Source organism: Kogia breviceps, chromosome 19 (genome assembly GCF_026419965.1).
Source record: "Kogia breviceps isolate mKogBre1 chromosome 19, mKogBre1 haplotype 1, whole genome shotgun sequence".
Taxonomy (NCBI): Eukaryota; Metazoa; Chordata; class Mammalia; order Artiodactyla; family Physeteridae; genus Kogia; species Kogia breviceps.
The window spans coordinates 6,618,568-6,642,936 of NC_081328.1; the positions used below are offsets into that span (position 1 = coordinate 6,618,568).

Here is a 24,369-nt window from a genome sequence, read left to right on the forward strand (position 1 = left end):
CTCTCTTGTAATTCGCAGTTATCACTGGCAAAGCTTTTCATCCATCCTTGCCCCGCTGGAGACCCCGTGGTTTCCAGTTGAGCAAGTTTTCCTGCAAGGGTTGACTTCCTGTATCCCTGCATGGGCTACATTGTAATTGTGTTAATCAAAATTCCTGGTTCACCAGATCACTCCCTTCCTTTTCAGGGTCAGAAAATACAGAGTTTATTGTTCTGTGTCCTCTGCCTATTCAGTCCTAAGAAACATGCCCAGGGAGTGGACTGGCCCCCAGGGAGGCACTGGGGGGCTTTTGCTGATGGATATTCAGAGTGGCCAGGACTCTCGCTGAGTCTTCAGGAGCCAGACACGCCTGCAGCACTCAAAGCAGTCAGCCTCCAGGCCCAGGGCTGACAGCTTTGTGGGTGCCGGGAGAAAACCCCCCATGGCACTGATGTCCACCTCTCGGAGTGGGTACCAGTGGCAGCCAGGGTGTGAGGCTTCCTCTGGCAGCGTCACGGATGGAGGACACTGCTGGAGCCAGTTGGAGGACTGAGAAAGGTCACTGATGCAGGCAAGGAATAGCGAGGCAGACGCTCACGGGGAACGGGGCTGGCGAGTCCAGGTGCGTCACCCTCTGGCCACTGGTAGATATCATCCTGGGAGCTTCTCAGGGATGGGGTGGGTACAGGTCCGGCAGGATCAAGGAGGGGAGTCAAGCCAGAGGGATGTGGATCATTGCTGTGAAAGTTACCCATCCTTCCATCCATCCATCCATCCATCCATCCATCCATCCATCCATCCATCCATCTACCTACTCTGAGCAAGGAGGCCTGAGGACACTTGGGTATCAGGTTTAGAAGAGTCCTGGGGGCTTCTGCATTTAAGTGATTAGAGCCTGGTTTGGAAATTTCCTTTAAAATGGACTCAAAGACACAACATTGTAAATCAACTCTACTTCAGTAAAAAATTTTGAAAAAGAGTAAATGTGGTACAATAAAATAAAATAAAAATGGACTCAGAGAAGCAGCCCTGCCAACCAGGTGATTTCTAGCAAGAGGGGTGTGAGTGTACGCGTGGAGAGTTCTGGCAAAACCTCTGGCGAGTCGGTCACATTTACTGAGAAATTCTGCACGTAGAGAAGTGGAAGGGAGAAAAACAGCCTGTGGCTCTGTGGCTCCTGACTGGTGAAAGCTAGAGGTGAACCTTATGGTTTGACCCCCTTTCACACGGGGTCCAATCAGAGTGGATCAGGGAAGGAGAAACGCTCAGACTCAGGCTAGGCAATAGTGACCATCTTCTCTGAGTGCTGAGCCCAGCTTTGGCTTTGAGGGCTTCCAAAGGCAAACAGGAGGAACAAATGAGATCTTCTAGGAGCCCTGGGTTCCTGAGCTTTCCCTCACCCAGCAAAGTGCTTTGGGCCCACCCTGTCCGCCTTCATGGATTTCAGGGCTCAGGGCTCCCTGTGGAAGAAAGTTGGTGGTCTCCAAGGACCCTTCCCTTGTGCCATGGCCCCTCTGGCTGGAAACCCGTCCTTCTCTAGGAAATAGAGGAGGACAAAGACCAGATGCCAGAGGATGGTAGCGAATTGTGCAGGTACCTGGAAGTCTTGGCAGGAGGGAGGAGAGGAAGGATGGGAAGGGAGAGTGGGATTCTGCTTCCTTTCTCTTGGTGTCCACACTTTTTTTCTCCTACCTCCTGATCTTTTCTAGTATTTTCTGGAATTTGTGGTCCGGGTTTTTATTTCTTTTTTTTTTTTTTTTTTTTACACTATGTATTGAGAATAGTCACCCTTACACATGTTCTGTAACTAGGTTTACGATGATTATTTACACATTTTTTATAAGCTGCTTTCAGTGTTCAGCCCTGGTCCTTTTTACCTCGAGGCCTTCATTCTTCACCTGTAATTGTTTTAATCTTTCAGGCAGTTGGAGTACATCTTTCCAGTACTTGATTGGTAAATATCCTGAACCCTTGTCTGTAGAGCAATGTATTTTGATCGATTTCACTCATGAAAGACAGCGTGGCCACGTAGAATGGGCTCAGCATTTTCTACATAGCGGTCCAGGGGTGTCTTTGGAAATGTGGTCACAGAAGAGCCAAGAGCAGCTTTATTTATGCTCCTTTAGCAGAGACACCCTCCTCCCACTTAAAGGGGTTATAGGACTTTATGCTCTCTTTGCTGTATAAATGTATTGTTAGAGGGTGTCAGCTTGTTGTTGGGCTTTTCAAACCCATTTTGCCTGGAGCAGTGCGGGCCCTTCCTGTGTCTCTTCCAGCGGAGGGAAGTTTTCTTCCCTGGCCCCCAAGCAACCTTTGTTTATAGTTTCTTTTCTGCTACGCCTTTTGTTCTAGTTTCTTCTTCAGGAACACCTAGCATCTTGGCCTGCTCATCTGTCGATTCCATTTTCATGTTTTCCCATTTCCTTTGCATTCTGGGAAAAAAATACTTCAGTTTGTTTTGTACATAACTGACTCTTTTTTTTTTTCTTTTTACAATACTGATTTTATATTCTATTGTAACCAATGTGGATATTCCTTTTATCACTACCTTTTAAATTTCCCTACAGTTTTGAGCACATCCTGCCCTTTTTTCATATCATTTTTTAAAACCAACTTGCCTTTTTTCCACTAGTTTGTTCTCTCCTTATGACTTTGGCATTTGTATAATAGATGCTGTATCTTCCTGTCCTCTTTTGAGGTTGCTAAATGGTTTCCTGGAATTTTTCTTCTGGAGACCAGATGAGCTCATGAGTAGCATTTTGTGCTGCTCCTGAGGCTTCTAGATGCTGTTCCTCAATTTAATTTCTGCACTTAAAGAAACACTGTATTATCTCGTGCCCCCCACCTCCCTGTACTCAAAGTTGAACAGTCCGTTCGGTCAGTCCATGAAGAGCTGGGGATTTGTTCACAGGTGGGCCACATGCATTGCTTGGACAGCCATTCTCTGTTTACTTGTTTGGGGAAATAGCCTCTCAAATCTGTTTGAAGCCCAGTTTCTATTACAATCCCCAGTTTCCATCCATGCATCCATCCATCCAACATTCTGGGTACTGAGCTGAGACTACAGCTAAGAACAAGATGGACATGGCCTTGCCTTCCTGAATCTTACTCTCTTGTTTCTCTGTTGTGTGGCCCCTCCTCCTTCTCCTCCTCTTCCTCTGCCCTCTGGCTGGGTCTCCAAATCTCTCACCCCTAGAAGAACATGAAGAGGCTGTCAATGTCCATCCTCTCCCCACCAGCCTATGAAACTACTTGGGAGGACTACACTTCCCAGAATGCACTGTGCTGTGGTCGTGGGTCCCCTCCTTCCTCCCCAGCTATTTTCTCTCAGTTGCTCTCCATGGATAGAAAGGCTGCCAGAGCCAGAGAGAACAATACTTTCACCTGTGAGACACAGGAGAAGCACCTAGTATTCTTGTGGACACAGACCCTGAGGCTGGCGGCATCGGTGTGGGAAGGGGGGCCCTGCTTCATGCCTTGTCTCTTACCCTGTAGCCAGAGATGATCTTTCCTTGGGTAGCTCTTCCCAGCTCTGTCTGGGAATCTCTCCACCCTAAACAGGTGTCAGCAGAAAGGTGTGGGGTAGACGTGACTCTCCAGTCTCCAGGCCCTCTGGGCTGCTTTTTTTTTTTTTTTTTTGGTTTTTTGTTTGTTTTAATTTTATTTATTTATTTTTGGCTGCGTTGAGTCTTCATTGCAGTGTGCAGGCTTACCTCTAGTTGCGGCGAGCTGGGGCTACCCTTTGTTGCGGTGCGCGGGCTTCTCATTGCGGTGGCTTCTCTTGTTGTGGAGCACGGGCTCTAGGTGCGCGGGCTTCGGTAGTTGTGGCACACGGGCTTCAGTAGTTGTGGCTCGCGGGCTCTAGAGCACAGGCTCAGTAGTTGTGGCGCACGGGCTTAGTTGCTCCGCGGCACGCGGGATCTTCCCGGACCGGGGCTCGAACCCGTGTCCCCTGCATTGGCAGGCGGATTCTTAACCACTGCATCACCAGGGAAGCCCCAGGTCTTGGGCTTCTTGGTGGCTCCCTTGCAACCCTGTCCCTAATTGGCTGACCCATATTGAGTGACAGTGGAAGACGCTTCTGGCCTCCGGGTCCGGGACTGCTCAGGGCGCACCTGTAACAAACTGGTTCCCCGGGGGCTGACGGCTCCCCAGGCACACCTGGCCCCGTCCTGGTTGCTCCCGGGTGTCCCAGCTGGCTGTGTCATTGGGAAGAGAGAACTCGCTGGCGAGTTCTTTATGGAGATGCCTGGGGCTGCCAGTCACGGCGCCGGCGCCGGGCTCATTAGCAGCGATTGCCATGGCAACGGGTCTGCCAGAAAGTGGCTTGTTAGGCTGACAACTTCAGCGCTGTTATATATAGATCTGGGTGTGGGGGAGGGGGCTGTGAGGGCCGTGGAAATGCCTTTCTTTAGCGCTCCTATTGCTTCTGGGTTTGGGGTGTGAGAAGACGCGGAATGGGGGGACCTTAAAACCGTCCGATCCGGCTGCAAAATCAAGTGTCTGACGGCCCCCCATTACCACCGGCGAGGACCGTTTGCTCACACCTGCGAAAGGTAAGAAGCAGGTGCTTCCCGAAGTCTCCTAAGGGGCAAGGAGTCCTGGGTTGAACTTGAAGAAACTGGGGGGCGTCTGAGTGTGGGGTTCGTACTGCCTGGAGGCTGCAGAGGCAAGATAAGGTCTCCGAGAATAGTCTGTCTGAAGGGTCTGGGCTAGGGGACAGGAGCCTCTGCTTTATAAGTAGCCAGGCAGCCAAACACTGTCTTTTTATAAATTATTAATTTTCTGTTCCCAGTTTTGATCTCAGAAGTGATGTTTTCTCTCCATCAATCCTTCTAAAGAAAGCTGCAGACCATCTCTTCTGAGTTCATTGAGCATGAGATTTAAGGGTACATGTTAAAAAGCAGCTTTCTAGGCTCAAGGTTGATTTGGAGTTAGAGCCCCGGAATCTTCACGTTAACCCACATCCATGGTGACGGATGGGGTGTCCCAGGGACCACACTTTGAGAAACACCACTGTAGGGGGATTTGGTTTTAATCTCTAGGTGACTTCCCTTTGTCTGTCTGCTCTTATTTTCCCCCTCCGAGGAGGGGATCAGTAGCCATCATTAAGAGGAAAATTTCTTTGGTTGTGTTGTTCTAAGTAAGGAGACAAGGAAGTCAGCACACAGGCGGGGAACGTGACTGCTTGGGCGTGGGCGGTGATATTTCTGCACGTGTCCTGGGAAGGCATATGCTCGTTTGGAGACTGTGAGACAGGCAGGAGAATCAGGCCTGAGTTGCCATCCTCCTTGCGCGGGAGCTGGGATGTCAGGTGGTCCAGGTGAAGGTACAGAGCTGATCACAGACAGCTGGGGAGAGATGGACTGAGGGTAACTAGGATTGGGGTAACTGGATAGAAACAAAGCTAATATTTTAAAGTTTGGTTTCACCAGTTAATTAGCTGTGCAGTGTTGGGTGAGATATTAAACTCTCTGAGTCTCAGATTCCTCCTTTTAAAACGGGAAAAAATGGCATCTCTGTGGCAGGCTTGTGGTAATGATTAGAGATGAGTTTGTGAAGCACCTGGCCCAGTCCTTGGTGCGCTGTAAACATTTGGTGAAAGTCATTGTCAATGAGCGCAAATAGGACCTGAGCTCAGATGTTTCTTGAGGACCTTCTAGACTAGGGTTCTGAAGCGGTCTAGAGACTCTCGATGTTCCATAGGAAATAGGGTGAGTGAGTAGGTGCACACATGCCTCCATTTTGGGGGGCAGAAGAGCCATAGTTTTCTTTAGATTCTCAGAGGATGGGCTGTCATATACAGTTGAGCAGGTTGTCTACTCAACAAGGGGGCCCAGACCGGGGGGGAGGCAGGGGCAGCTGAAACCCAGCCTTGCACTCAGGGGTCTGGCCCATCTGGGGAAGAGGCAACGTTTTCTGATTCCCACAAAGCAGTCCTGTGCATGAAGTGAAGGATTTCTTAGTTGGAGGAAACTGGCTTCATCTCCCCCGATTCACACTCCTTCGGCTCATGTTCTTTGTAGGTGGGGCCCCCAACCTCACCCGTCACCCCTGCTTCTAGTTCCTATTCCCACGGGAAACAGTGGCTGAAATGGAAGGGGAGAAGCCACAGGACCAGGGCAGGCAAGGGCAGGATTTAAGTTGGAAGGAAGCTAATGAGAAGAATAGGTTTGGCGGAGACCTTAATTACTGGGTAGTTACTCACGCTGAATCCTCTTGATGGCTGTGGGGCAGCTCTCCCAGGAGGCCTGCCCCTCCATGACCACGAGGAATGAGGTAATGGTGGTGGTATGGGCCTCTTAGATGAGGGCCTGCAGGTGGGAAGGCCACCCGTGTGTGTGTGTGTGTGTGTGTGTGTGTGTGTGTGTGTGTGTGAAAATACACCTAGCATAAAATTTACCATCAGTGACATTTCTACCTTCACAGTTTTGTGCAACCATCACCACTGTCTAGTTCCAGAACATTCTCATCACCCCAAAAAGGAATCCCTGTCCCCATTTCCCACTCCTTCCAGCCCCTGGCAAAACCACTTATCTGCTTTCCATCTCTACGGGTTTTTCTGTTCTGGATATTTCACATCAGTGAGATTGTACGATATGTGGGGTTTTGTGTCCAGCTTATTTCATGTAGCATGATTTCAGGGTTCATCTGTGTTGTAGTGTGTATCAGTACTTCATTCCTTTGGATGGCTGAATATTCCTTTTTATGGACACACCACGTTTCGTTGGTCCGTTCATCAGTTGACGGACACTTGGGTTGTTTCTACCTGTCGGTAATTGTAGATAATGCTGCTGTGAACATGTGCGTACAATTCTGTGTTTGAGTGTTGTTTTTGGTTCTCTTGGGGATGTAGCCAGCTGTCTGCACGTCTTTTTTTTGGGGGGGGAGCTGCTCTGGGTCTTAGATGCGGCACGTGGGATCTTCATTGCCTCATGTGGGCTCTTAGTTGTGTCATGCGTGTGGGATCTAGTTCCGTGACCAGGGATTGAACCCGGGCCCCCTGCTTTGGGAGCGTGGAGTCTTAACCACTGGACCACCAGGGAAGTCCCCGTCCACGTGTCTTTGACTCCTGACTTACCACAGGCCAGCCAACAGGAGGAACTTCTTTCTGGAAGAGGGGAGAAAACGAGCGGACTGTGGCTGCCTGGGGGGCAGGGCGGAGGCAGAACGCAGTCAGATGGTGGGCAGGTCGGGGCCCCGTGGCCATGCTGGAGGGGATGTGGAGACCTCTTGGCCACGTTGGCCAAATTAGGAAATTGGCCCGGGTGCCCCCCTCCCCTCTTTCAGCACCTCTTGGCCCTTCTGGGCTCAGCATCAGGGATGCCTCCCCCAGGCACCTTCCAAAGGGTCCTGCATTTCCTGGACGGGGGAGACCTCAGAGCCGTCATGGCCCCTACCTGGTCATCAGTGTCCTCAGACGGAAACCCGGGCTTCTTCTGACGCTACAGAGTTAGGCAGATTAACCAGTCGTTCTAAAGAGAAAAGCACCATATGCAGCTGTGGAGACAGGACAGATGTCCCTGATGCTGTCTCACAAGGGGGACCCAGAGGGACGGAAGGTTCTGTCCACTCTCTCCACCAGCCCAGCTTAAGGAGAGGTCTTTTCACCAGAGTATGTGAGTCAGCATCTTGACCCAGCGGCCTCCCCTACAGATAGATCTGTGTTTGCCTTCTAAGTTGAGGAGTCCTGGAAACGGAAACCTCAGAGAAGGGACTGTTAATGGTGACATTTCAGCCGCAGTGATGGGGAGGGTGGGGCGGAGGCCAGGTGTGTACCCCTGAACTTCACATTGTAGGAGGCAGAGGCTGTGTGAAGCCTGGTCTTGCTCAGCGTCGGACGGCCCTCCGTTCCGCTGGGAACGCCCATGGGGTACAGCTGGTGACAGGCACTGTCGTAGGTGGCCAGTTTGTTATGACTCTCCATGGCATCTTCCACAACTGGGCTGATGTTTCACAGATGTGGCGATAGACACAGCTGATTGAGTCATTTCCCCGGGTCACGTGGCAGCTAAGGGGCCGTGGCAGGGTGGGGTGAGCCTGAGGCCAGAGAGCAGGTTTTCACTGTGCTTCTGGGTCCCTCTCTCCTCTGCAGCCTATTTCTGGCCACGTCGGTCTCTGAGCCTTGTTTAAGACCTCTCGACACTTTCTCATTTCTTACCAGGTTATTTAGACAAGTGGTAATCTGGCCTTCCCTCCTTGGATGCTCTAAGTTACCTGAACTCAAGCAGAAGCAACCTGGTTCTATTGATAGAATCTTCCTGTCTTCAGCCAACCTCCTGAGCGCCCCACTCGTATTTTACTCCCAACTCCACGCAGCCAGAACGTCTGTCTCCCGCCTGTGGGATACGTTACGCACCCAGACACCGTACTTATCACAGGGCTTGCATGTGTTTCGACCACCTTCCAATCTGGAAGAGGCCGGAGCAGTGTCTGGACGCCTAGGTAAACGTGCACAGGGGTGTGCTTGGGCTCAGTGGACATGCTCTGCTGGTGAGGAGGCCTCCTGGCTGCTCTCCGGCCCCCGGTAGTTCTTTTAGAAGCCGGCGCACGGAATCGGAGAGGAGCCGGAAGTTAACAGGTGTGGGAGACAGAAGCGGTCAGGGCGTGGGGGAAAGCTTTTAGTTAAATTGTGAAAATTCGTAATGAAACATAACACCGCCGTTCCTCAGAGGGCCACGGGGTGGCTGTGTTTACTCGAAGTCCCAGGAGCAGCTAGGACAGATCCCACCCCGCTGAGGGTGTGCAGGGCACCACAGGAAGCAGAATCACGTGGCTTTGCAGCTTCAGAAAAGCTGAGGGCAGTCTGGGAGCTGTGTGTCTCTACCGCTCACTTTCAGTCTCTTATCTCCCCGGGGGGGGGTCATCAGTGATCAGAACCTGCCCCCAGGGGCATGGCTGGGGATTGCTGAGGGCACTGGGGAGCTGGCGTGTTTTAATATTTCTGAACAGGGTCCAGCTTTGTTGAGAAATTCACAGCACCTCTCCTCGTGTGGCTGGAATTCTGATTTTAGTCAATTTACTTTCTTCACAAGGAACAGCAATTGTATGACGGGCTAACTTGGACCTTCTTTCCTTATTTTTCAATGTTCTTTAGCTAACAACGTTTGCTTTTGTGTTTATTGAGGAAAATTTAGATGAGAGAGAGAAACAAAAGGAAAAGAATAAAAAGTCCCCAGAATCCCACCATCACAGATGGCCTCTGTTTTAGCCTTTGTGTCTGCATCTTGATTTTCTGTTCTATGCTTTTTCTGTGATTTTTTTTTTTCTCCAAAGTACTACCGTGCATAGTTTAAAGAATTAAACCGCGCACATGAGCGTGTATGATGGAAAGGAAGTCTGTTTCGACTCGGATTCCCAGCTCTCTTTTCCAGAATGATTTGGACACTTGACTAGAAAAACCCCACCTAGATCCTCATGGAGTCCTTGCTGTATTATGGAAGGTTTAGCATCTCCTCTGCTGAAGACTTGCATTAATTACTCCTGGTCGGTTCCCGCAGCAGACCCTGGGCCTTGTCTGCTGCTGTATTTGGTGGTCCTGGGGAGTTTCAGATTCCACAGTGGGAGCTGGAGAGTGACCCGCCTTCTCCAGGCAGGTGCAGCACCCCTGTGAGTGGTTTTCTGGGGGCCCAGGAGGAGAAAGCCCAGCTCTTGTGTTAGCTGATGGGCAGCTCCCCTGTCCTCTGGGGGGTGCTGTCCCTCTGCGGTGGTTCTGAAAGTCAAGGGCTGCTCACACCTCATGCTCAGGCAACCCCCGAAATCACACCTGCAGCCCGTAACCTCCCCCAGGGAGGCCCGTGGGCCACACGCTCCTGCCAGTGTCGAGCCATTCCAGGGAGACTTCATCTGCCTCTGACTTCCTGGTTGAAAGACAGTTGCAAAAATGCCACATGTGTGTGAGACCTTCTCTGTCTTCCTCCACAGAAGCCTGGAATGGTCCCCCCTCCACCGGGAGAGGAAAGCCAGACCGTTGTCCTTCCACCGGGCTGGCAGAGCTACTTGTCCCCTCAGGGCCGGCGCTACTATGTCAACACAGCCACCAATGGTGAGTCCCGCTCTGGGCAGCGTGCTGTGCCAGCCCCGGGGTCCTGTCCGTCTGGTGGTGGGGGGGGGTGGTTCTCTCCTCCCTCCTTCACCTCCTGGGCTTTAGACTTTTCCTCCCGAAATCTACCTCAGAGGCTGCAGGGGAATCTTGTCTTCTTCAGGGGGCTGAGCCTGGGTGGGGAAAGCGGCCCTTCAAAGATGGGGTCATCCTTGGAACCTCACAACCACCCAGCGTCTTTGTGGAACCCAGCCTCATGGTCCGGGGCTGTGTTTTCCAAGCTGAGATCGCCAGAGGGTCTGCAGTCCACAGCTGGTTGAAATCAAATCAAACAGGTTACGCTACTGCATGGTTTCTTGGAACTTGGAATGCGCTGATTGATAGCCGAACAAGGGTTATGAGAAGTGGGGTTTCCGTAATTTCATCACAGCATCGCTCTCTCTTCCCTGAAGTGTCTCACTGGCTGGAGTTTCTTAGGATGTTTTCTGGGAAATTCTGGGGCTAGTTATGGATTATTTATTCTAACCGGTAGTTAGAGGTTTCCCTGTGCATTTCTGAGTTGGGTCAGGACCACATCTCTTTGCCTCCGATTATTGTAGGCATCCTGAGCCTTCACAACAACTCCAGGATCCTGGCACGTAGGCTGTAGAACGACCTGCAGGAAGGCTGGAGAGAAGGGTCATAGAAGGAGGAGTGGCGGGATCTATAACAAGGTGGACAGAGCAGCGTACAGGCTGTGGTCTCAGACTGGGCAGAGCAGAGCCGGCCATCGGCTCTGTCTCTTGACCCCAGGGAGATTTTGCCACCAGAGAACGGAGAGGATGGAAACACAGAAGGTTAGAATTGGTGGGAATCACAGATATGTATGCCCGGGCAGAACATGGATTCGGGTAGGATTTCAGCACCTCACTTTCCCCCACCTGTGCCTACCTGACTTACGGCTGCCTCTTCCCACGCGACAGGACCACTGATACGTTTTATGTTTAGGAACCTGCACTTGGGGGGAGCGGGGTGGGGAACTGGTGGCAGGAGAGCCGGCTGCTGTTGAGAGGAAGCAACAGAGAAGGCAGCTGACAGCTGCCACTTGGGGGCGTCTGATTTGTTTATATTCCCTGGCAACCTGGCCTTCCGCTCAAGGAGGGGGTGTTCTGGTTGAAGAGGTAACCGGGGGTTTCTAGGAAAAGGGAAGTGGAACTACTTCTGACCATTCTAATCAGAAGCTTCCTCACAATAAGCACGTGAGCAGCTTTGTCCTGTTATCAGACTTTGAAGTTTCGGAGGTGAGTGTGTTTATGCGCAGTGCCCCATCTGTAAAATGGGGAAGTTGGAGCAAATGATCCTGAGGTCATCAAGGATTCGGCTCGGATTCCCTGGTGGCGCAGTGGTTGAGAGTCCGCCTGCCGATGCAGGGGACGCGGGTTCGTGCCCCGGTCCGGGAAGATCCCACGTGCCGCGGAGCGGCTGGGCCCGTGAGCCATGGCCACTGAGCCTGCGCGTCCGGAGCCTGTGCTCCGCAACGGGAGAGGCCACAACAGTGAGAGGCCCGCGTACCGCAAAAAAAAAAAAAAAAAAAGAATTCGGCTCCATTCTTGTCTGGAATTAGCCACTCTGTTGCAAAGGGGCAGAAGGGTAAAAGTAGCTTTCTAAAACCTGATTTTTAAAAAATAGCCGTGTAACAAACAGTCCGTTGCTAGTATATGGTCTCATTCGTTTAACTAGCCCTCTCTTCAGTAAGGGGATAGTTAAACCCCATTTTATGTTACCAGGCAGTGTGAATTTCCAATAACTTGCATGTCACGGAATAGGCTTCTTTTTTCAACCATTTCAAAATGTGAAAGTCGATCTTAGTTAAGGAGTTCCCAAGCTGTATGATGACTTACTTGTGTTGCTGTATTCCTGGCTCCTTGGCCTTGCATTCTAGACACATGCCAGCTTTTTTTTTTTTTTTAATCAATAACCAAACAATTACATTTCTTGTATATATATTATATGTCAATATGCACTACATTACCCATAAATAATTTTACTTAGCCTAGTCAGCAATCCAGTATAACAGTGGTTCTCAACTGGGACAATTTTGCTCACAAAGAATTTTTATTGTTCCAACTGGGGACTATACTGGCGTCTAGTGAGTAGAGGCCAGGGATGCTGATACATATCCTACAGTGCACTAGACACATGCCAGTTTTATTCATTCATTGTTTAATTCATTCTTCATCTGGTTGATTGAATTGTTCATTCAACAGACATGTGTTGGGCCTCACATATGTTCCAGGCAGAGTGTTGGATGCTGAGGATATAATAATAAAAAAAGAAGCAGCCTCAGCCCTCAAAGTACTTAGCTTCTACTAATGGAAGCAGATTTGATTTGATTTTATTTTTGGCTGTACTTTTATTATTTTGGCCGTATTTTCAACTTTTGATCCAGCTTGCAGGATCTTAGTTCCCTGACCAGGGATCAAACCCGGGCCCTGGCAGTGAAAGCACCAAGTCCAAACCACTGGACCACCCGGGAATTCCCAGAAGCAGATTTTAAATGAGTCCACATTTGATTGCAGTTGAGAGCAGGGCTGTGAAGGAGGAGTCCACAGTGTTTTGAGAGCATGTGTCCCAGAGAGACCCTGGGAGGTCAGGGGAGGCTTCCTGGAGGAGGAGGTTCCCTTCAGCTGAGATGGGAAGCAGGACAGCAATGTTGGTCATGTTTGGAGGGGTCATGCAGACCCTGAACATCACGTTAAAGGTTTTGCTTTTTAGTTTGAAGGCCCTCGGAAGACCAGATACCTTTCTGATTCTCCGCTGGAATCTTAGCCCCATTTTGTTTGGCTGCTGGGCTGCTTTGTAAATTTTTTCATCTGACTGCCTTTCTGCAGGAAGGTGCTTATCAGAGCAGCCTCTCGCTCTTCTCACACCCACGTTTATCTGACCCCTGACTCCTGGAAGCATGTGTCTCCTCACAGCCGGGCCAGCTGCACCCACCTTTCCGCCCCAACTCTTGGATCTCTGCTGCCCTGGGACTCTGGCCAGAATCACGCACCACTGCCCGGGAAGCAGACCCCCTTCTCGCAGGCGTCTTGAGCCGTTTCTTTCTTCTTCCTTCTTTCTGTCTACCTTTCTTCCAAGCTCTCCTTGTCTCCCCTAATCCCTAATCGCTTCTTTTGCAGAGGGCGCTGGGGTACCATAGAGGTGCTAATCCCCGTTTTTACACCATGTACGAATGTAAGGAGTTTAAAGCCCAGTTTACATTGGTATTACCTTGCTCTGGCTAATCTGCTTACTTTCAAATCCATCTGGGATTTTCTGCTTGGGGATTGTTACAGGGCTGCTGTGCTGGGCTGTGGGATACAAAATCAAGCCAGGGCCAACATCTCTGCCTTCAACGACTGCAGGTGTGATGGAGTCAGAAACACGGAAACCAATGAGTGTTTTGGGTGTTAACCTGCAGGCCCAAGGAAGGGGGTCACCAGCTTTGTCTGGGTATTGGACAAGTATTTGAGGGCGGGGTGCGGGGTCCTTGCCTTGGGCGTTCTCAGCTGCAGTGGCAGAGCACGAACAGAGGGGAGGCGGCGGGGGAAGGCTGACGTGGCTGGCGTGGGTGAGGAGCAGAGAGGGGGGTCTTGGGGATCTGATCCACTAAAGACCCCCATGGGGCACTGTGAGGGGTTGGGGCTTTGCCCTGCGGGCATGGAAAGCGATGGGAGGGTTCAGAGTGCTGGCTTGACATTCTCAGAATCTCGTGGCGAGATTGCTCGCGCAGCAGAGCAGATGGGTTATAGGAGGCTGAGCAGGAACATGCCAGGCTCGATGAGAAGAGAGGTAATGAGGTCAGCTCTGTGTCTGTAGTTGTGGCCGGAGAGGAGGAGATATGATCTGTCAGACGGGATGTGGCAGGACCAGGAAAGAAGAACGCACAGATTCCTTTTCTGCCTTGTGTGCCGGAGCTGTTCAGTGAGAACGGGGGACTTGGGAGGAATGGCTTCGGAGGAAAGAAGATGATTCCGCGTCGAGCATACCGTTCCTTGGGGAACATTCACGGAGAGATGGGCAGTGTATGTTGGACGGATGGGTCTGTGACTCAGGGGCCGTCATCTGGGCTAAAGATAGGGCTCTGGGGAGCTGTGTGGGTGCACGGCGCGGTGGGCAGAGAGCAGGCTGGGTTACACCCCACTTGTCCCTTGGCCTGCGGACCTTGGGGCGGAGCTGCGCAAGCGCGGAACTTGCATTTCATCAGCAGAGAACTGAAGTCAGGAGCGTGCAGGAGGTCACCCAGGACAAGCCCCCAGGGGGAAGAGAGCCCTGCAGAACCACCACGCTTAAGGGAGGGGCAGCTTAAGGGAGGGGTAGAGGGGGTTTGGAAAGAATCGTCAGAGATGTGAGGCTTCCAGGAGCAGGAAATGTCCTGAATGGCAAAGGAGAAGAGATGGTCAAGACAGACGGAAGTACAGGTCAGATTTATGGTGAGGGAGGGGATATTTTTTAAGTCTTTGGGGAAAGTACACATTATTTAATAAATGGTGTTGGGCCAGATGGCTAACGGGAGATTTTGGTGGGTAAGTTAATGCAATGTCACTACTGTTTTCCTAGAAACTCAGCAAGGCCATCAGAGCATGAGACTTTGGGAAGCACCTTCCCCCCACCCATCTCCCCTTATCTCCTCACGGTTTATGGCTCTCTGGGGCATTTTGTCCGGCAGGCTGGTACTGAGCTCAGGCCCCAGGGTTCTGGTATCAGGCAATTGCTTGTGCTGCATTGTCCTGAAGAGTGCTCCATTCCACCCAAAGTTGACTCTATTGCCCAAAATGAGAGTGTGTTTAGTTTCTGGATATTGAGCTATTATCAACAGCCAGCCTATTCAGGGACCTAAGCTAGTGTTAAGCGGGACCTCTTATTTGCATAACAGATAATTGCATTTCAAGAAAATAGCACAAAGTTGTTTTTTTCCATTTACAATTGGAAGCCCAGATATGCACATTTAATCACTTAACAGTGATATGGTCAGAGATATTCAGGTCTTCTTTTTGGAGAGATGCTGGCTTTTTAGATACTATTTAAGATATATTTTTACAATTTGAACCTCAAAGGGATATTTCAAGCCAGTAAAGAAGGCCAAGATTAGTTTTGCTTAGTGTATGAGTCAGTATTTTATCTCTTATATATATTAATCTTTGTATACTTTATTTTATTTTATTATTTATTTATTTATTTATTTATTTTTGGCTGTGTTGGGTCTTCGTTTCTGTGTGAGGGCTTTCTCTAGTGGTGGCAAGCGGGGGCCACTCTTCATCGCGGTGCGCGGGCCTCTCACTATCGCGGCCTCTCTTGTTGCGGAGCACAGGCTCCAGACGCTCAGGCTCAGTAGTTGTGGCGCACGGGCTTAGTTGCTCCGCGGCATGTGGGATCTTCCCAGACCAGGGCTCGAACCCGTGTCCCCTGCATTAGCAGGCAGATTCTCAACCACTGCGCCACCAGGGAAACCCTGTATACTTTAAATCTGATAGTTTCATTTATCTGTCTTTCATTTCTAAAGGAGGAGGAGGATCATTTGAAGAGGGTGTCTTAGTCCTGTTTCCCTAGAAAGCAGAGCCTGAGGCAAGGATTAAGTGTTAACACCTTACTTAGGAGGTATAAGCCCAGAATGGTGAGGGTGGGTGAGAGGGGGAAGGGAGGCAAAGGAAGATGCCACGTGAGGCTGGCTGGCCTTGACAGTGAACTGACATGAGCAGGTTGCTCAGCAAGTGTGTTCACTTCTCTGGAACCAGGTTTGCAGAGAGGACTCGTGCCTTTGAGTAGTCCACGGGAGAGCAGAGGTGTTTTATCTGCTCACCCCCTTCTCATCTCTTGTTTCCCCTTGGCCACGCTTCTCTGCTTGGAGAACCATTTCCCCCCACTTTGGGGTGTATCATCTGACCCCCAGCAGCTTCTTGGGAAACCTTATTCCACCCCCACAGAGTGATGCTTCAGCCAAGCCCAAGGTGGATGGTCAGGAGAGCATGGGTGAGGTACCGACCAAAATAGGAGGAGGCAGTCGATGGAAATGTGAGGAAGAGCCCAATGTCTGTCCCAACCTGGAGGCTCCTGTCCCACTCTGTGCTGGGCTGTACATCTCTCTCCCCTGTCAGACCTTGATGACTTGATTATTTACAGGGTTTCGGTGGCCAGTGACTTTTACTCAGTCATCCTAGGAGGAACCTTACAAATCATTGAACACAGCAGTTGGCAATCTACAGCCCTTGGACCAAATTCAGCTTGCAGCCTATTTTTGTAAATAAATTTTAATTGGAACACAGCCGTGCTCTTTTATTTTCTTTATTTTTAAAAAATATATATTTATTTTATTTATTTATCTTTGGCTGCGTTGGGTCTTTGTCGCTGTGTGGGTCTCATCGTGGCAAGCGGGGGCTACTCTTCGTTGCGGTGCGCGGGCTTCTCATTGCGGTGGCTTCTCTTGTTGTGGCGCACGGACTCCAGAGCGCAGCCTCAGTAGTTGTGGCTCGCGGGCTCTAGAGCGCAGGCTCAGTAGTTGTGGCACAGGAGCTTAGCTGCTCCGCGGCACGTGGGATCCTCCCAGACCAGGGCTCGAACCCGCGTCCCCTGCATTGGCAGGTGGACTCTTAACCACTGCGCCGCTCCGGAAGCCCCTCTTTTATTTTCTTATTGCCTAAGGCTGCTATTGCCCAAAGATGGCAGTGTTGAGTAGGGTCCATATAGCTCACAAAAGCAAAAATGTTTACTCTCCGGCCTTTAAAAGAAAAAGTTTGATGATCCCCAGCCTAACAGATAGAACCCATTCATTTTACACACGAGGAAGGGAGTCCCCCATGGGGTAGAGGGACTCAGTCAAAGTTACCTGCCCATTCAAAGACCAAGCTATGCTTGGATCACCTGTCTTCTAATCTTTTCCTTTTTGCCTCAGTATACAGGAGGCAGTGACTTAATTTGCAATAAGGATAACTGAGTTCATGGATTAGTAGCCAAAACAATCCGAAATAACTTTTGTTTTTAAGGGAAACACAGCTATCTTCTGAGAGCATCAACTGAAACCCAGGAGAGCTGGGAACTGTTTTTAAGCTCTTTTGACAAAGAATTCATATGTATAAATGTTTTATTATGTTTGTGAGCCAAATGTGGGGGATTAAACCAGGATTTGAGCTTTTGGATTCATTTACCAAATAATAGGCACTTTTCTTGATTTCTGGTTTTAATTTTTCTTTAAATGAGTAGATTCCCATTTAACTTTATTACAGCAGGAGCTCATGTGAGTTTCTGGATACGTTTTCCAGTAGAACGCTTTTTAAAAGCATTCCTTGAGCTTTTCTTTGTTACAAATAATTGGATACTTGAAAGAGCAGCCCTGATAATTCTCAGTTAATAAAAGTTGCCCTGAGAAACTTCTGCACCCAAAAACATCCGTCTGTTTTCATCTGTCCATCTGTGCCGAACAAATGTTAGACTAAAACGATGCTTTCATTTGTCGCATTCAGTTGATTGAATTAGGCGGCGTGTGGGCGTGCATGTGTTTTCACGTTCATGTTTCTTATTTTAGCTGCATTATTTTTCTTTAATGGACTCTTTCTTCACGGAAAACCGTGAGACCTTAAATCTTACTATTCATCTGTTTCTGTGGGGTTGTGTTTTTCCCCTTCCGGAGAATTCATCTTAATCTGTAATATTAAGGTAACACTTTCGTACACAACACATCTCTCATTTCTGAGCAGTTTTTAAGCCGTTTTAAATTCTCCTGGAATTTTGGCAGATGCCAAGTGGGTTAGAGAGTCATTCACGCTGCCAGTAAGTTGAAGTCCCATAAAAATCAAAACACAAAGGAGACAGAATTTTATTGTTTGCTAGTGTTACTTTGAAAAAGACAACTTATTGGTCAACAGTGTAACAACTTTCCTCATTGGATGTTAGGTGGCGTCACCAGTTAGCAGCACGTGGTTCAGATCTGAAATAAAATAAAATGTGTGGCATATGACCCAGCAGTTCCACTCCTAGATATCTACCCAAGAGAGCTGAAAATGTGTCCACACAAAAATTTATACATGAATGTCCATAGCAGCATTATTCATAATGGCCAGAAACAACCCAAATGTCCGTCAGCGAATGAATGGATAAACCAAATGTGGTCTGGGAATTCCCTGGCGGTCCAATGATTAGGACTCCACGCTCTTACCCCCAAAGGCCTGTGTTCAATCCCTAGTCAGGGAACTAAGATCCCACCAGCCGCTCAGTGTGGGCCTCTCCCCCCCACCAAAAAATTAATAACCACAACAAAATGTGGTCTGTCCCTGCAATGGGAAGTTATTCGACTGTGAAAAGGAAGCAAGTACTAATGGGTGCATGCAACATACATGGGTGAACCTTGAAAATATCGTGCTAAGTGAAAGAAGCCACACACACAAAGCCATATGTTGTGTGATTTCATTTATATGAAAAGCTTAGAATAGGCAAGTCCATAGACCCAGATAGTAGATTCTTGGTTCCAGGGACTGGGGAGGAGGGGTGACTTCTCATGGGTAAGGGGTGTCCTTTTGAGGTGATGAAAATGTTCTAAAATTAGATGGTGTTGATGGTTGCACATCTCTGTGAATACACTAAAAGCCCCTGTAATGTATGCTTTGAAAGAGTGAGTTTCATGGTATATGAGTTATATCGCAATAAAAACAGGCATATTGAGGTGGGTGGGTGAGTTGGTGACTCTCCTGGTGTCCTTCCAGAACAAGTCCTTAGATGCCTCAGTTGGGCATCCCTTCTACCTGATTCCCAAACTTTGGTGGGCACTGAAGCACGTAGGGGGGTTGTTTAAAAATATTCATACACAGGTCCTGCCGCAGACCTACTGAACTGGAATCTACTCTTAGGAGCGAGTAAAATTTTCTGCTTTATATTTTTAATTGTTCTCTGATAGTCACCACCTATTTTTTTACTTCTAAGGAGACGACCAGATTGATTATGGCATGGTCAGTGGATCAAATATTCTGAAGCTGAAGAGTCCATTGAAACCCAGTTTTCTCTTTTGGACATGCAATGATTATATAACCATAAACCATTGTCGTTAAAGTAGAATCTCGTGGAAAAACCACTTGAAGACAACTCAATTTTACAGTGACGGGATATAGAATGAGAATAAAACTACCAAGAAAGGCCCTTCACCTGGCTAATGTTTATATTCTTGTGTTGTCAGGGTAGCAGACTTGCAGATATCTCTAGCCTTTATCCTTGCCTACATAACAGGATGTAGTGGCAGGTCTTATCATTTCAAAGCTTTTGAGTCAATAGCTCAAAAAAACATTTTTTTTGAATCTCGGTATTTTTGCCATTAAAAAAAAAAAAAATGATGTATGAACTCTGGTTTCAACTTTGTTTCTAGCTGCAACTAAGAGGACTTGGGGCTTCTACTATTTTCATTTTCCCATCCTCTGCAGCACTCTGACACCTAGACAGCATGAACACCATCCTTGCCTTCAAGGAACTTGGCGTCTAGCGAAATAGTTCAGGCCTTGGAGATGTAAGAAAGCTGTAAATTTTTCTTCCTGCATATTTCTCTTCTCTGGAGGACGTTATCCCGGAAAGTCCTAGCTTGCCTCTGCTTTGCTTAGGACATATGTACCAGCGTAGAGTCACTGCTTTCATCATAACTATGCAGAGCCCAGTGGCCTAGTGAGTGGGGCGGGGGGGGGGGGATCTGATTGTATCCAATGACTAATCCAGCCCTACCATGCTAATCCATCCATATAAAGTGGTAGGATCTTTAACCAGGCATTAGATCGACCTGCATTCATCACAGGCCAAGAAAAGTACAAGGTGGTCGTGAGCTGTGTATCCATAAGGAATGACGTTTGCTTGGTTTGAACTCTGGTGTGTGATGGCTGCATTTCTAGGACAGTAGTAATACCTCTGATGGCCGGGGGGCAAGGCAGGGTCAGGACGTCTAGATCCAGGTGAGCTGTCCTGCAAAGATTCAGGTAGAGCAGATGTCTCACGGTGGATTGTCTTGAGGCCAGAGGCTGTCCACAGAAGAATTTTATTTTGCGTTCGCCACCCTTGAAGATGTTGAATGCGTTGCCAACATTGAAAAATTGGGAAATTTGTCATAACCACCCAGATACTTGTCTCCTTTTGAAAAATTGTGAGCTGTGGCCACGTGCGACCCGCCTTCCCGCCTGAACACCACCGGGTGGATCTGGGCAGGCTGCCAGCCCTCCTGATTTTTCTTCTACTCGAGTCTGCTTCATGCAAGCATCTCACATGTCCAGTGCTTGTGGGGCCTTGAGCTTTGACCTGTGTTTGGACATAGCCTCATGGCTTTACAGCAAGTATTGCAGGGGAGGATTAGCATTAGGCATAAAATCAGGAATCTGTTTTATAAATGCACTTGGAAATAAGAGATTATGAAAGGGGACCAGGCAAGAGATGAAAGAATCAGGAGAAAGGACTGACCGGTCCACTTCAAGAAGAACTTTCAGGCTCTTCCCATACTCTGCCTTATTCCTGGAGCTTTTATGTGCACCCGACCTATTAGTGCAGGAAGCATTGCCGTTTGGGGGGCTTCTGTAAAGCCTGTGTGTGTGCATTGGGGTTGGGGGGACGCTGGGAGGATGTGGCCGCAGCAGGAAGTTGGGGTCCACAGGCAAGGGCATTCTGGACAGAGATAGCCATCAATGCTGTTTAAAGGGTTAGGTCCCACGGAGTCAGTGGAACTCCTGGCAAAAATGGAAGTTATCCATAGGTTATATTCTGAATAAGTGAGTGGGCCGGGACCACGTGAATTGATTATCAAGGCACAAGGGTTTGCTCAATGCCTGCTCTGTGCCCGTCTCTCATTATGCACTTGGATGGCTCCTTGCAGGGGTGGTGTGGGCGAACACACTGCAGATGGCTTTGAGAACGCCTCCTGGTGGAGATGAGATTGTTAAAGGAGACTTTCCTCGCGGGGTGCAGTCCATTTTCTTCCCCTGAAGGTCCCTTCCGGCTCGAAACCCCTGTGCGACAGGGAGTCGCCACACCGCCGTGCTCATCACCCGCCGCTGCTGGGGGACGTGCCTCCGTAGGGAGAGCTGGCGTGGTGTCCCGGCGATCAGATCTTCACTCTTGGAGGAAGATCTCGGAGCTGAGGAACAGCTTTTTTGGGTAATTTCAGTCCAAGATGGATTCCAGAGTAGGCAGTGCTCTTCCAAGAGGTGTGGGAGGAGGATGGGGTGCGAAGTTAGTGGTGAGGGATGAGTGTTGATTGCGTGCTCTCCCCGGCAGCGGGGTGCTGGGCTGGGCACGGGGCTCTGGGAGCCTCCCCTGAAGGGTCTTGCTGTCCTTGGAAGGTCACGGGCTGGGCCTTGTACCCAGCGGGCCTCCTGGACGTTCCTGTTGAGTGACGCGCTGCCCTCTTGCTGGCTGTGGTTAGCGCCTGTGTACCCAGCCTGAGAAGAAACAGCCCCTCTAATGGGGGAGAGCCGAGGAAGTTACCGAGCGGTCCAGCACACGGATGGGCTGTGGGAAAAACGGGCTGGAGGGGGATTCTGCCTCCCGCCCCCTCCACAGGCATTCAGCCTTAATGGCCCTTGTGGGGATCTAATGGCGGGGGGGGTGTCTCGGGGACTGGGGATACTTGGGGTAGGGAGGTTGGATAAGAAGCAGTTTTCCAGCTGGTACAGACATTTTTCACTGTTTGAACAGCCAGTCTGACCGCACTCGTGCTCTACCTGGCTGCCTGCTGGGATATGTACTAGGGCTGGGGCTTAGTTTCCCCTGGTGGTCCAGTTCCTTGCCCCCCCTCTGGGCCCTGCCGCAGACCCAGACCCTCTGCTTCCGAATCCCTGGACTCCTCCGTCCAGACTTTCTGGCCCCCAGATCAACTCCACAGGTTAGCGTGACCTCCATCCCCGCCTCCCACTGTTCCCAGCCAGCTGCAGCCTTTTGCTGCCTGATATGGGTTGAACTGTGTGCCACCCCCCACCCCCCAAAGGAAGTTTAAGTCCTAACCCCTAGGACCCTTGAATGTGACCTTGGATATAGGGTCTTTGCAGACGATCAGGTTAAGATCCTGGAGCTCCCTGGGCCCTCATCCAATATGTCGGATCCTTACGAATAGAGTTTTGGACGCAGAGACAGACACACACACAGGGAAGACGATGTGAAGACACAAAGGGGGCCCATCTATGAGCCAAGGAATGACTGAGGCCACCAGAAGCTAGGAAAGAGGCCTAGAGCAGATCTTCGCAGCTCACAGAAGGGAGCAACCTTGCTGACACCTTGGTCTCAGACTTGCAGCCTCCAGAACTGTGACACAATACATTTCTGTTGTAGTCGAAGCTGCCTAGTTCGTGGTATTTTGTTAGGGCAGCCCCAGGAAACCAATACATTTCCCACGCCCAGAGTAACGTGCCGTTGTGGTCTCTTTGGGCACTGCTAAGCCAAACGAGTGGTGTTTTGTCCTCCGCGATGCTGTGGAGAGGAGCAGTCTGTCATCTGTGCCTCAGACACCCGGCCTACAGGGCAGTTAGCACCAGCGGCAGGAAGGGTGGCCTGCTCTCCTGTTACGTTGCCAGCCTACTGCCAGCCTGTCAGTGAATGTGGGGTATGAGCTCCGGCTTAGAATGGCTGCCAGGGTACCAGAATTCTGGTAATTCCAAGAGACATGCGTGCAGGAAAGCTTTTAATACAAGCTGCAGAAAAGAGACACTTTTTTTTCCTTCCCCATGTAAGTGGATTTCCCACTACTTTTTTGTTGGTTTGTTTTATTGGAGTAGAGTTGATTTACAATGTTGTGTTAGTTTCAGGTGCACAGCAATGTGAATTGAGACACTTAATAAAGCAGTTGATTTCCCGATACTTTTGACGCTTCTCTTGAGCATACCAGAGAGGACTTGGCTGGAGGTCATGTTCTTGTCTGGTTTAGCCAGATTCTATGTGCATTCCCAGCGTCCTGGTCTTGAGCCCCCATCTTGAAAAGAGAAGGTTGGGCTGCTTTGGAAAGCCTTTCAAGCTTTGTATTTCCTAAGGACAGACACCTGTGACCATGCAGACAGGACCCAGCTCACGGCCAGCACCTCCCTCTGTCCCTGATTCCTGCTGCCTGGGGTGCCCTCCACTCATCTAAATGCACCATTGCATTTAGATGGAGGGAGATACTTGTTCTCAAGGGTTCTTTCTGAGCAGTGGGTTTAGGGAGGAATTTTTAATTTTCTTTTTTTTTCTTTTTTTTTTTTTTTTTTTTTGTGGTATGCGGGCCTCTCACTGTCGTGGCCTCTCCCGTTGCGGAGCACAGGCTCCGGACGCGCAGGCGCAGCCGCCATGGCTCACGGGCCCAGCCGCTCCGCGGCACGTGGGATCCTCCCGGACCGGGGCACGAACCCGTGTCCCCTGCATCGGCAGGCGGACTCAACCGCTGCGCCACCAGGGAAGCCCTATTTTCTCTTTTGACTTTTCTGTGTTCCATTGTTTTCTCCCTGGACCTGTATTACTTGTATAAGTATAGGGTAAAATGAGTTTCTCTGAAATAGAGGAGCGTATGGGACCCGAGCACCAAGTTTCTCTCTTGCTTCGCCTTCCCCAGCACAACAACCCATCCTCCTCGGTTCCTCTGGAGAGGTGGTCTCATGTTCCGGGGATCCTTCTGGGGCTGAGATGCGCAAACTGGAGCCTGAAAGGGCCCCGGTCTTTTTTAAATGGCGCAAGGAGCATCCAAGGATGCCGGGCCACGTGATCTGTGCCACAGAAGGAGGCGTGTTCTGGGCTGGGAGTCAAGGAGACCCCCTCCCCTCCTCCCCCTCCCTTCTCTTCCTCTCTGCCACGGATAAAGACCTCACTTGCTTTCTGCTGCTGGTATGTAAAATTAACATGTGCTGATGGGGGAGACACCGCAGAAAAGGTACGGAGAGGACAGGACAGGGGCACAGCCTTGGGAAATAGGACAGAAGGGGCCAGGGAGCCCACAGTGCTTTTGGACACCACGTCCCCACCCAGCTGGCTCAACTCTCGTGCACAGAGTGTGAATTCCTCCTACCAGGTGTGCAAATGCGAAGCCTTCTTCGTTAGCGGGCTTTACGGATGGAGAGGAAATCCTCAAGAGGCTTGCATGACACCCCAAACATTTCTGGTCTCGGAGGATTTCTTCTTTGCTCTCAGAGCATCTGCCCCGTGGGGTTCACTTTTCTCTCTCCGCATCTCTCGGGCCAACTTGACTATTTGCCGCGTTTATCAGCCAACAGCACCCGTTCAGAGGAAAGGGGTGAGTAGTGGATGCTTTCACGTCAGGAGTAATTCGTGTGTTGTTTTGATGGTTGTACCTTTCAAAAACAATTATTTTTTATAGCCCTACCTCCAACCCCTGGAGGCAGGGTGAACTGCTGCAGAGG

General features: G+C 49.9%; 1 protein-coding gene across 12 annotated transcripts in view; it reads left to right on the forward strand.

The window, feature by feature from the left end:
- GAS7 (growth arrest specific 7) overlaps positions 1 to 24,369 on the forward strand; it is a 196,748-nt gene that overhangs the window by 105,085 nt on the left and 67,294 nt on the right. For 7 of the 12 annotated variants that reach the window (XM_067022085.1, XM_059048171.2, XM_067022094.1 and 4 more), the window contains exon 2: positions 9,904 to 10,024. In XM_067022085.1, coding sequence (XP_066878186.1) covers positions 9,904 to 10,024 — 121 coding nt within the window. Of the gene's footprint in view, positions 1 to 4,193; positions 4,536 to 5,260; positions 5,309 to 6,170; positions 6,259 to 9,903; positions 10,025 to 24,369 lie in introns of those variants that run through there. The other 5 variants (XM_067022092.1, XM_067022088.1, XM_067022095.1 and 2 more) reach the window with 5 other exon arrangements.